The sequence below is a fragment of the Mastigoproctus giganteus genome, chromosome 1, assembly GCF_048544385.1.
Source record: "Mastigoproctus giganteus isolate SK-2022 chromosome 1, ASM4854438v1, whole genome shotgun sequence".
In the NCBI taxonomy this organism is placed as follows: Eukaryota; Metazoa; Arthropoda; class Arachnida; order Uropygi; family Thelyphonidae; genus Mastigoproctus; species Mastigoproctus giganteus.
This window is the reverse complement of record NC_143575.1, coordinates 253,612,834-253,626,301: the sequence shown is the minus strand read 5'-3', so window position 1 is coordinate 253,626,301 and position 13,468 is coordinate 253,612,834. Positions and strand designations below refer to the sequence as shown.

General features: G+C 33.2%; 1 protein-coding gene across 1 annotated transcript in view; it reads left to right on the top strand.

Moving 5' to 3' along the window:
• Nucleotides 1-12,526, top strand: part of RasGAP1 (Ras GTPase activating protein 1) — a 155,947-nt gene extending 143,421 nt beyond the window's left edge. The window contains exons 20-21 of the mRNA XM_090385731.1: nt 6,646-6,832; nt 12,459-12,526. Coding sequence (XP_090241857.1) covers nt 6,646-6,832; nt 12,459-12,516 — 245 coding nt within the window. The 3' untranslated portion in view covers nt 12,517-12,526. The remainder of the gene's footprint in view (nt 1-6,645; nt 6,833-12,458) is intronic.
• Nucleotides 12,527-13,468: the final 942 nt, after the last annotated feature.

Sequence of the window (13,468 nt, the reverse complement as noted above, 5' to 3'; positions counted from 1 at the left end):
TTAATGTTCCAATAAATATATTTGCTTTACTTGCAAAACTTTCCAATTGATTCTGTTAGACACCCAAATAATGTCAATGGATTCAAATTTTAATTTTACTTATAAGATTTCAGAGCAGCATGCTGACTATTAGTTTTAAAATGCACAAAGGAAACCACATCTGAGATTTCAGAAAGTCAAGTTGAGTGTGTTTTGGAATAATTTCTATTCAAGAGTTTTTTTCTATTGTCACTTCTATAGTTGTTATTAATATTATGCAATAATCATTCTTAACAGCATGAAGAATGTGACTGATACAAATAAGTTCGATGCATTACCACATTAACATTTTTGCTGCTGGATTTTTTGACGACCTTTGTGAATCAAATTCAAAAATTGCAGGATTAAGTCAATCTGAATTGGAGAGGACAGAGGCAGTTTTGGGCTTTCTTCTCACTATGGCTAAATTAGTCAGCCACCAGTAAAGTTTGCTTGACAAAAATATCTGGTTTTTTCTTCTGTCATATCAGAAGAAAAATGTATTTTAAACCTGGTATACTGACAGAGTGGTCATCAGAGTGGTCTGAGAGGTGCTGTAAAATCAACTGCAACAGAATTGAGAAGCTATGCTATGTCATCCTCTTACTAAAGAGTTCCTCCCTGCTGTGCTGTAACAAGAAGATGGACTACTTCCTCCCAGAGGAAGGGAGGAAGTAGCCCATCCTTTTTGTTGATTCAAATTGTGAAGTTTAAGTGCTGTTGGAAATATTTCCTAGAATGAAACAAAATAGCTGCAATTCCTGTCCAAGCAAACAATAAATACATTTCCTTCTCTTCTGGCTATCAAATGAATAAAAGTCTTTTAATATTGTGTTTGCTTATAATAATATTTTAACTTATATTTAGATGATGTAAGTACAAATTATGAATATTCATAATTATAGTTACAATATCATCAAAATCTAAGTTAATATGATTGATTAAACAAAAGATATGATTAAATTAAAATTAAACTATCACATGAGTGTATTGCAATTATTTTGGTTATAAGAACAACCCTATGCAAATAAAAATAAGAAAAAATTATGAATTATTAAATTATTAATTAATTAAAATTATTAAAAAATATTAAAATTAGATAGTCTCTTCAACCCAGCTTATTAGTGATCATTTACTGTACTTCTTCATGCATCAAGACCAAAAATTTCAATTGTTCATTCAATAAATAGCTGCTTGGTCATCCATTACCTTGTGATTGAACTTCCAGTAGACTCCCAGTTCATGTCTGATAACCTTTTGTTGCTTGAATATCCTGGGATTTTCAGAGTGATACACAATTATGGGTTTTAATTTAGTCACCAGAAGCATTGACATCAAGCAACAAAGTTAACCTCTCTTCCATAAGCTTATGCCATGGTGAAGCAGCCTCATCCTTAGTTATGTAGGTTCTCTTTGGCATTGTAGCCTTTTAGCTTTTTCTCCTCCATAAACTCACAAAACAACCTAAATTTGTCTGCTACCCTCTTTATCTACACTTGTAGCTTCATGATGCCTAGTTACACTTCTAACTTCAGATCTCTTTTTTGAAATTCTCAAACCATTCCTTTTTACTCTAAAGTCTTCAAAATAGAAATCATATGTTGAGGAGTGCCATGTTTTAAGTCATCATAAATGACTTTAGCCCTATCACAAATGTTAATGCCTTTCCTTTGAAAACCCTGGTAGAAGTATCTTTCAGTTTTAAGTGTGTCCTTTTGTTAAATGATTGTGAAAATTGTAGATCGCATGAGGTGATATTCGCTTACAAGTGCACTTACTTTAATGCACTTTGTGTTTTGAAATAATTTCTTTCTTTCTTTGTACAGAAATTGATTTCCTGCTTTACCTTTTTTTTTGCACTTACTTTTGAGTCATGACTGTTGATTTAATTTAGTTAAGTTAAAACAAATTTATGAAAATCAGAGAGAAATACTTGTACAGTCACAACAAAATTATTAAAATCAGAGATTTTTGCACTGCAAAGATAGAGTACAAAAAGATGATGGATTCAAAGTACTGTTAAACATGACAATGTGAACTTTAAAGGGCTGTGATTAGCAGAAAATTATTGTGCAACTTCGGGGTGCTTTGAATGACTGAAAATGATGACCATGTGGATTACAAGCATTTTGTTTGGCTGTAAAAGATGCCTGAAAATGTTATTATACCAACATTGCTAACTGAGACTTTCATTATTAATCAAATGCATGGGGTCCAATGGGAGGCAAATTGCAAACCAAAATATTGTTAGTTAAAGGATTTGTTAATTGAGGGATAGAATAATACTGAAATGGAGTAATACTGAAATAAGTAAACCCTTGTTCTAAAAGAAATATTAGAATACTTTTAAACACTATTTTTAGATAATTTTTATATACTTAGCTAGTTAATTGAGGTAGATGTTTTTTCACCTACAACAACAGCAGATTATTAGCTGGCTTTGACTCTAATTCTCCATCCCATATGTTATCTCCAAATCATCTTATCTGCATGATTTTGGAAAGTCTGTGACCAAATTTTAAATACAAAGCACTCGTTACACAAGACTAGTTTTATTACTTTTATTTTACAGTTTCATTCCTGGTTTACTTTATGTAAAAGTTTATAATGTTTTCATCAGTGTTTCATCTGTTTTCTTGGCTCTGAGAAAGAAAACTGAATATAATTGAAATCACAGTCTATATTTAGTTAATAGTTTTGTATTTATGTTAAAATTAGTACTTATGTACAGTGAATACTATGTTAATATATACAAATGAGTCTGTTTCAGCTAATATTTAATTTTTACAGGCAGTGCTGGTTATTGAAAGTGTACTAAAATGTTGTATCTCAGTTATGGTAACTCATTGGTAAGCAAATGTTGGCTACTTATGAGAAAAACTAAAGCCAGGTAAAAAGACTTATCTATTTTACAGCACAGTAAAGGAATGGAACAGTTTTTCTGTTTTTTGTAAATTGATATTTGTTCACTTGCTTGTGAAAAATATATCTAGCATGATGTTAGCTGTACTAGGTCATAAATATTTTGCAGGAACAGCAGATCTTGGAAAAGGCACTTCATGCATGATGTAATTTCACTTTACATTTGTCTGTCATATTAAATAGAACATGTATGAATACTTTACTGATGGTAATTTCCCAACAGGTCCATTTTGTTCCACACACTCCCTTACTTCTTTGTGGAATGCTATTTTAACACGTTGAATGCCGTCTACAAGTTAATTCGTATTTGACGATCTGGCCCAGGATGCTGACTATGAGTTAACTCGGACTGGTGTGACTTGTCTTTCAGGCATAGCTACGAGTATATTCGTAGCAAATATATGCAACTGATGAATAGTTGGCTTCTGGGATAAGAATGAAAAATCAACCATGGTGTCAGAAAACAGAAAATTTCTCTTAGCACACGGGACAATAATATTGTGTTCCACGGAGTTTTTTATTTCTCATACATACTCGACATGGCTTAATCGTGCGTGGTTTTTTTTTCAGTTGGTGGTGTAGCCAACTGAAATTCTAAATAATGAATTTTACATTCAGGCCTAATCTTCTTGGAACGTTTAGAATTTTTTCTCCAATCAAAGATTCAATGTAACTTTTCCGTCAAGTTATGGGTTCCACCATAAAATGTCTGAAATATTCAGAGAAACCTGTAACTTGATGGAAAAGGATGTATGCGTTATGCATATTTATTTCTATAATATGTAATGCAGTTTTTTTCGGACATCTGGTGGTTTTTCTTAGTGCTGAATAATACAAGAGCATTTGATCCGATCGATCTATAAACCAGAACCGTACAACTCGTCAAAAAGCTCTTCAAATTCCAAGTCACTCATATTAGCATAGAGCTCAAGCTCTTCTTCGGTCAGTGGTTTCTTCTTATTCATGTTCTTGTTTTTTTTTTTTTGTAAAAAAAAAAAAAAAAAAAAAATGTACTAAATACAACGTAGTACACGGCAAAGTCTGTGTCACTGCAGTAGATTTACGCACAGCACAGATTCATATTCAGAGAATTCTGCAAGTTACAACACATCTGATTTAATCAGATGTGTTGTAACTTGCAATTGTTGCAATTTAAACACATCGCAGCAGCCAACTACGAGTTAACTCGTAGTTGGCTGCTGCGAAGAATTTTCTATTACATATGCCAACTACGAGATAATTCGCGAGGCTTTTTTTATGAGTTTTGGTGATGAATATATAATAAATATATAATATATAAATATATAAGATAAATATATAATTTGGGTTTTTGAATAATTTAACATGCCTAACTCAAATTGGTGTCGGAGACCAGTTTACCCAAATAAGCCTTGGCAGTCAATGTGTTAAAACCATTTTCTCCCCCCCCCACTCCACCAGAATATAAAACTCTTAAATTCCGAATTTCTTAAGTTCTCTTTCACTTAGGCTCACATAACTTTACCACATCACATCCTCCTTGGCAGCATAGTGGTTTTTGCCATTTGTTACTCATTAGGAGAGGTCCACGTTTGAATCTTGTCAGTGACTGCAGGAATTCATGAAGCCCTCTTTAATTATGACTGTAGTTAGCTGTTCTCGGGTAGGAGGAGTAGGCTCATCTCCTGTGTGATTTATTCTACCCTTTTCAGCACACATAACATACAGATCAGTGAACACACTTATATGAACAAAATACACTGTGCAATATGGATGTTAATGCACACTATATAAAAACAATTCTGCCAATCCAGTTTAATGTGTCCATCTCCCTCCTTTTCCAGTTTTCTCTTTTTTATCCATAATTCTCACATTCCATGTTAATTGTTATTGTGCTAATTCTACTTCCTATCCTCGTCTTACAGCTTTTCTCTCTCTCCCTTGAATATTTTGATTATGTGATGACCAGAAAGCCTCAATTCCTCCCCTTCTGGGTATGATGACAGAGAACTTAACTATTACTGATGTTGACAGTGGTAGTCCTGGAGTTCTCTGTCATCATATACAAGGGAAATATAAACAAGTCATGATAGCTTCCTATTACTTTGTTTGCCTTGAAAGAGACAGCAGATTTCCAGTGCTCAAGAAATTAAATCTGTTCCTTTGGCTTTCTTTTTTCTTTTTTTCTTTTTTTTTTTTTTTTTTTTGAATGACAAAGGAATGAGAACATTTGGGAGGAAAAGTGGAAACTTTATTAAACTAGGTTTCATTTGTCTGACATTTGTATCGTGATTAATTACAAATGCAGTTGAACTTCTAATAAGAAATGGCATTCTTAACATTTTGAAAAACCTTTTTTGGAAGTTTATCAACTGGAACACTGTTCCAGCACATTCTAGCCCAGTTCAGGTATGGAAGTTATATTTAAGAGAGTCTATGTCTTGAGAGTAAGGTTACTATCTATTTCCATTCACATATGCACAAATGCTTCCTGACTACTCTTCCCGTGGCAACATGAAGAATGGTGCGGAATTTTGCTGCTAAATGGTGATAACGTTCCTTTGTGCCTTCAGCAACAACCGTGCTCACCAGCTTATTTCAGTGTTATTTTACCTGCTTCAGACTAAGGTCATGTTGAATATCCTTTATGATTTCTGTGTTTACTATGCCATATTTAAACACTGAATTTTCATCAAATTCTGTACTGTAAACAGTGAATCCAAAAAAGGATTATGACATTCCAAAAATTGGAAAGCATTAAATATTGAATAAATATAGAAGTTTTAAAGTTTTGGTGAAAATGGTTTCCAATGTGGATTTGAACATTGAAAGAAGCTGCATGTTCAAAAGAAAATTGTATGATTGATGATGGGTTACATATGTTATTTTAGAAGAGGGAAAAAAGCTAGGCAACTGGCCTTGCACTCATTCTTTAAAACTGGTCCAGTATGAGATGATTTTCGATGACTAATTGAAAAATTAGTCATCGAAAATGAAACAAATGTTTCCCATATATGTTTTATTTCAATAAAGTTTGTTTAATAACTTTTGGGTTTTAATATGTTATTTACCAATAATAATGGAATATATATTGATAAAAAAAAGTGTGAAAATGGGATAAGTATTGGCAGATTATAGCTTTGATAGAATCTGCCTCTGACTGTTATATGAAAATGTGGATGCTATATTGTGCATTTCTGTGATGCACACTGGGAAATGATTGCCATATAATGACAGTCACTTGCTCGTTCTGCTCTTTTTTTGCAAGTTTCCATCCAAAAGTAATGTGGTGCTGGTCTTCCACCCTAGCTCTTTTCTTTCGTTCTTTTAAAGTTTGTTTTTCTCTCTTTCACTTTATTTTTGTTCAAATTTAATTTTTCAAAAATTTAAACTCAAAAGGGATTTAATAGAATTTTGGAGCTCCAACAAAAATTGAAAAAAGGCACTGCAAGAGTGACAGAATTGCTAGAAAAGATTACCCTGTAAGAGGGACTACTGCAAAGGAGACACTGGAATAGCTAATATTCAATGTTTTGTTTTTTTAAATTACAATCAAGAAAATTGTAGAACCTTGTATAGTTAAAGGATTTTTAGGCATTTATTCAATTTCTGTGGCATGGAATGAAATACTCTATTCATTTGCATTTAAATGATATTTATGACATCCTCATTTATGACTTTATTCGTATTTGTGTCATATATATATATATATATTTTTTTTTTTAGATGCATGTGAAAGTCAAGCAGTGTATACAGGAGAACACATTTCTTTGTGTCATCCTGAATTTGTTATTGAAGATTCTCAGACTCTTTGGGAAACACTGAAAGCTGTTAAGAGCTGTGTCATTAGGTTAGAACAAGACCACAAACAACATTTCACTAATATTTACAGGCAGACAAAATATGGCTCTGAGTGAGTATTATCACATTTTAAAGTAAGGTAATTTTTTTTAAATTTTTTGATAGTTTTGTATTGGGGAAATGTTTCATTTTGTGCTTTCATGGGATTTTTTTCCCTTTTTATTTTTGCTAAAATTATTACTTGGTTCACTCAAAATGAACTTGCAGTGCTTTCTAAAATAATATTTTTTCCACAATATATTACAAAATTGAGAATCTGTTGAATATGGTCAAAAGGATCTTCAAAGTAACAATATATCATGTATATAATTTAATACGACTGCCAGTGGGTTGAAACTGAATCTAACTTGGATGATACATCCTTTTTTGACCTTTTCTTTCTTGATAATTTTTATTTTATGGGTTTTTTTTATATAGTAATAACAAAAGTTATTGTAATTTTACTCTTTTAATTCTCCAGAGTATTCTATGTGTATTTTGTAGCCCTTTGTATTTGCATCTGTTTTTCACATAACAGTCCTAGTCTTGTGTGTGGGGGGGGAGAGAGCTGAAAATTAGCTCTTTCCCCCCCTTTTTTTTTTAAACAGAATAAAATTTTTACCTGCTGCCACAATGAATTAAAATGAATACAGCCAAAATCCAAATGGCAATTTTTTTTTAAGGTTTTAGCTCTTTCCTTTGATGCAATTATTTCACAATTCCCTGTAATTAATACATTCTCAAGTTTTCAGACATTTAATCTGCAGTTTTTCTAAGATCATGCTTCCTATAGTAATCTTCTCATGAAGAGCCGTAAATTTTTGGAGTGAGAAACAAGAAAAGCAAGCCAAGCAGCTGTTTTGGCTCATCACCGATCTGGCCATTCTACCCCTCTACAAATGTTTGAGGAGATGTGGTAGTAGCGGTAATACCTCAGAAGGTTGAAGGAGAATTAATGCCTATTACATTTATTAATAAGCATTTGAATCCTCGTGAAACAAATTATTCAGCCATTCAACATGAAGCATCAGTATTGGTATCCTTTATTGAAACTAAAGCATTCGCTAGGTGGTCAGCCTGTCTTTATTGTTCATAAACTCATCAGATAAGGTCAAAGATTTATCAAGTATTTATGTGTCTGTATGAAATCCAGGAATTTCAAGTATTAAGGACAGTGTAGAAGTTCACAAAGGAGAAAATTAACTAAAAATGTTTGACCTATGTCAGCTATGCCATCTCAGATTTCTTCATGAAATATGTAACAGTATACAGAAAATTAACTGGCTAATTAAAGCTCAGAATGCCATTGTTCTTGTGGAAAACAACACACTATGCAAGACATATACATAACCTTAGTGAACACGTAAAATAAAAACATCTAAATATTTTTGTTGTGAGAGATCACATACTCAAAATTGACAAAGATTACTATTAAGCTTAATTAAATTGTATATGTGAATGTGCATATTTGTATTGTATATATACAAGTTGAGCTGATCTGATGTACCACCATCTTGCATATGGAATTTTTTTTTTTTTTTTTTTCTTTTTAAAGAATAACAAACTTATAACTATTGTGCTGTCCTAAGATTTACCAGCATATTACAAATATCTTTTAACAAACTGAAATTAAGATTATTTTATTACCAATTAAAGATTTGAGAATATAAAGATAAAAAATAAGGTTCTAGTAAATGTTCAGTGGTTATTTTATTTAGTCAGTAAATTCTCATCCCAGTAGCATTAACTTTCCTGAAGCCAGGAAAGGATTGCACCTTTCCACATAATTACAGACTGATTTTACTGACTAACTGTTTATGAAAATTTCTGGAAAAAATGGTTCACAACTAATTAACATGGTTCCTGGAAACTAAAAGCTTGCTAAATAGTAATCAATATGGGTTCAGAAGAATCGGTCCACATTAGATGTGATGATCAAAGCAGAAGCAAACATCCACAATGCTTTCATAAGGAGACAACACCTGTTTATGGTTAATCTTGATATTGAGAAAGCCTTTGACATCACCTGGCGATAGGTATTCTTCAAGATCTTCATTCTTTGGGTTTGAGAGGGCGGGTACTTCAATTTATACAAAACTTCCTATACTATAGAACGTTTCAGGTTAGTTATCAAAATAACTTATCCAGACCATTTCAACAAGTGTACTGCACAGATCCATCCTCAGTACAACTTTATTTTTTAGTAAGAATTACAAACGTGACACAAGACATTCCAACTGTACGACATGTACAACTGTACATGTTTGCTGATGACCTCAGCATTTGTCAGTCGCAAACTATGAATATCACTGAAAAGCAACTTCAACTTTCTGTAGTCAAAATAGGATCATGTGTGCAATGGAATGGCTATTCATTCAGTGGATAACCTTAGTTTTCTCTTCTTTTGCACACATGATGTGCAAAAGAAGAGAAATCCACTGCAATTCATTTCTGTAAAAAATGCAAACTACATTCAGATCCAGAAATATTTAAAAAATAACCTGATTCCCCTTACCAACAACTTTTGTTTTTTGGGCTTATATTTAGATAATAAACCTAATTTTGCTACTCATATAGCTTATCTTTGGATGGCTTGTCTAAAAAATTGAACTTCCTAAGGACTGTCTCTGCTATATCCTGGGGTGCTGATAGAGACTCCCTCCTACATCTCTATGGGACCATAATTTGGTCCCGCTTGGACTATGGATCACTAATCTGTGATCCATAGTCCTCGGCAAGAAAAAGTTTTCTATTACATCTAAATACCATCCAGCATAGTGCCCTTAGAATAGCTGTGAGAGCCGGTAGAATATCTCTATCCACAGCCTGTATATTGAGGCAAATGAATCCTCTTTGATAACAAAGTCTGGCGTGACCATGCCCAGCACATTCTTGATTCCATGTGTAACGTATTTATGTATTTTATATCTGAGGAAGAGACCCATAGTCTCAAAAGCTTCTGTGCTCATTCTATTTTATTATTTTTGTACCTGTATTATCCTATTTAGTTCTCATTAAACTTTTAGTTACTGTTTTCCGGGCAGACAATATATATTTCTCTATCAATATGGAACCCGGAACAAAAGGCCTCTTCACATTGAATCCTCTCTATACCCGAGACGAAAATCCTTATTGGTAAACTATGCAGCAAAAATTAAAAGTTTTCCAGCTCACCCCAGTCAGGAGTACCTGTGTGACCTCAAAATTCCATTCTATATCATAATAAACCTAATGAAAACAGCCCTGCAGGACTTTGATTGAATGAACTCATGCACAGCAGGGAAGTTAACTGCCAACTTATCTTTCAAGATGTTGCTACTCCTGAACTTCTGTCTCAACTTTCTGTGGAAATTTTCTTTCTACAATTTGGAAAATGCTGCTTAGCAACTTTCAGCAGCTGTGTGAAACATACTTTGGAAAACTCAGAAAAACTACCAGTCTATACTAATGACTCCAAAATGGATGCAGTAGGTACTGCAGCAGTTCTTCCATCTCCCTATTTCCTGTATCTCTTCCTACTGAATTCAGTATTAGTATTAGCAATAGCCACATGGTGCAAGGAAGCCTATGGCTTATGCTGCACCAGCCAAAAAAAAAATAAATAAATAAAATAAAATAACAAATAAAAATAAAATAATAATTAATAAGAGAAAAGGAAATAGACAACCTATGCGGTTCCCTCCTCCCATAGGTAATTATCCAGCTGGCTAAAATAAAACTTCCTACAACCCAGTCTAAACATCTCTCCCCCCCCAATAACTTGAAATTATGGCCCCTTGTTCTAGAATCATTTATAACTGTGAAAATTTCATCCTTATTCTTTTGCTTATGCTTCTCAGAGCCTTAAACACCTCAATGAACTCTCCTCTAAGGTGCCTAGTTTCCAAGCTCTGCAACCCACATATTCAAAGTCTTTCCTCATATGAACACCCTTTTGCCGATCTCACCAGGCAAGTTACCCGTCTTTGGACCCTTCCAACAAGAACAATGTCTTTCTTTAGGTGTGGTCTCCATACTTGAACACAGTATTCCAAGTGTGGTCTAGCAATAGCCTTATAATAGCCTGCAATATCTATACTGCAGAATTGTATGCAGCCCTAGATAACATAAACAATAACCATTTCAAGAAAGCTCTAATATACAGATTCCTTAAGTGCAGTCACTGCCATTCAGTCCATTTTTTATCCCTCTCATCTCATTCTGAAACAGATCCAATCTAGATTATATCACTGTCAAACGTCCAATCTGGGTAAAGTGCCTGCCTGGCAACCCAAAGGTCGCAGGTTCAAATCTTGCCTTGGCTTGGATCAGAGTAAAATACAAAAACTTTGGGAGGTGCATTATGGGCACAGAAGCCAATGTGCCAACAACTAACAAAAAAAAAAAAAAAAAAAAGCCCAATTAGACTGTCACCTTCTGCTGGATTCTTGGTCATGTTGGCATCCCAGGTAATGAATGTGTGGATTGCATCCTGACATTGGATTTTCCTGTCAGCCGAAAGTCCCCTACACTTTACAAATCCATTATCGCTGACCTGGCTAGCCGGGTGGGTAAAGTGCCTGCCTGGCAACCCAAAGGTTGCGGGTTCGATTCCCGCCTCGGGCTTGGATCAAAGTACTGCAAAAACCTTGGGAGGTGCATTATGGCCACAGAAGCCTATGCGCCAACAACTACCAAAAAAAAAAAAAAAATCCATTATTAAAAGAGTATGTAGGAATGACTGGTCTTAACTGTGGTGAACCCAAATGAATAATAAACTTCTGCAGATAAAAAAAAAATAACTGCAACTGTGGACGTCTAGTTTCAGGTGAAACAGGTGAGAGGAAGTGATTTTGGCACGACTGTATTGGTCATTCTCATCCAACTCTAACTCCAGTTCTGCCAATTGTTAGCTTCTGTTGTGGTGTATCAGCTGCCATAAAAAAAATAATTACGGTGAAGCTGAGAATTTTTCTTTTCACTTGATGGCTGCATGAATATAAACAAGTTTATTTACATATGGTTACTTCTAGTAGTTCTACACATTTAATAGAATTTTATCTTGGAGGGTATTTGGACAGGCACTGGTTTGTCTGTTGTCATTGACACAAATAATGTCACTGACTAGTGTAAACCAGTCAGTGACATTTTAGGAAATGTATTTACACCCTGGTTGTATAAATAGTATTAAGAACACTGAACTGGATGCATACACATCATTCAGCACTGAATTTATTAAAATTTTGTATGATGGAAGGTTTTAGCTTTTAAATACTAGAGTTGTCAATTGTTTGCACTGTGAATAGACATAAAATAGTTCTGATGAATATGTAGTTGAAACAGTAGAATGTTATAATATTCTAACAGTAAGTTGTAACATATGATACTATTTGGTTAGACCTTTCTGATTTTATAACAAAAAAAAAAAAAAAAAAAAACCTAATTAATCCCAAGGTTTCCAATTTTTGGTTGAATTGCATGATCTGAAAAGATAATTATTTTGATAAATTGTACTAAAAATAGTTATTAAATAAGAGAAAAGATTAAACTAAACTTTGATAAGATCAACAAATACTTTTAAAATATACACTATGGTATTACAATATCAGAATGAACTAGAAAAATTGTGAATTTTGGGAGTCTGAATTAGGGGTTCCCAACTGTACTGCATTATTGCCTTAAAACTTATTTACATTTTTTTTTTTTTTTTGTTATTTCAGACAAGCTCCCATAGGAGATGATAATTATCTTATGATGATTGCCCGACATGCAAAATGACTATCTGAACAATGGAATAAAATAATGATCTCATTTGTTTACTTTTTTTAAATGTTAATACTAATGAAGTTTTAAAAGATGAACTATTTCTGTTTGGTTGTTTATTGTCCATCCAAGCAGGTATTATGTGATTCTCTATATTAATATATGCTTTTTTCTGTATAATAATGTTCCTCTTGAACACTTTTTGAGATTAACTGATGTCTCTAGGAGATTATGTAAAGATTTGTACTCATTCAGTGGACCACGTAGAATCATCAGATGAGAGCACATTCCACGAATTAGCTTTAATTTGACATCTGACCATAATGTACCTAATCACTTAACAGTAAAGGAATCATTCTCTGCTTGTGACATAACAGGGTTGCTATTGTTTATGAGACTGTATTTGTGGTTGCTGCTTTTTTGATATATTGTAATCCCATTAGAATTATGAATAGATTTTTTGTTTGTAATTCCTTTGAATTGAGTCCATGTTGAGTTTTGAATTCTAACATCTGATTAGTTGCTGTTGTTAATATTTATGTCTTCTGTGATAAAAAAGAAAGAAATGGGATGTACCTACAAAACTTGGTACCATTTTTAAGGCCATTTGATATTTTTGCTCTGGAAATAGTATTAAGATACATTACCTCATTGAAATGAACTTTTATGTCAGTATTGCTTCTGCACAAAGGATAGCAATATCCTCTTATTCCGAGAGCTGAAAAATCAGGTTCAAAATTGCTCAGTGTCACAATTTTTTTTTTTTTTTTTTTTTTTTGTGTGTGTGTTTTGAAGTACAAAAATCATTTTCAAAAAGAAAAAAACTACTACTTTTTCCTTACATTTTCCATTCTTTAGCTTTTCATCATATTAAGTTTTTCTGTAATTCCTTCATATCAGCCATTTAATTCCCATTTCGTTCACATCACCATATTTGTAAATCAGTATTAAGTGAAGAAAAGTTAGT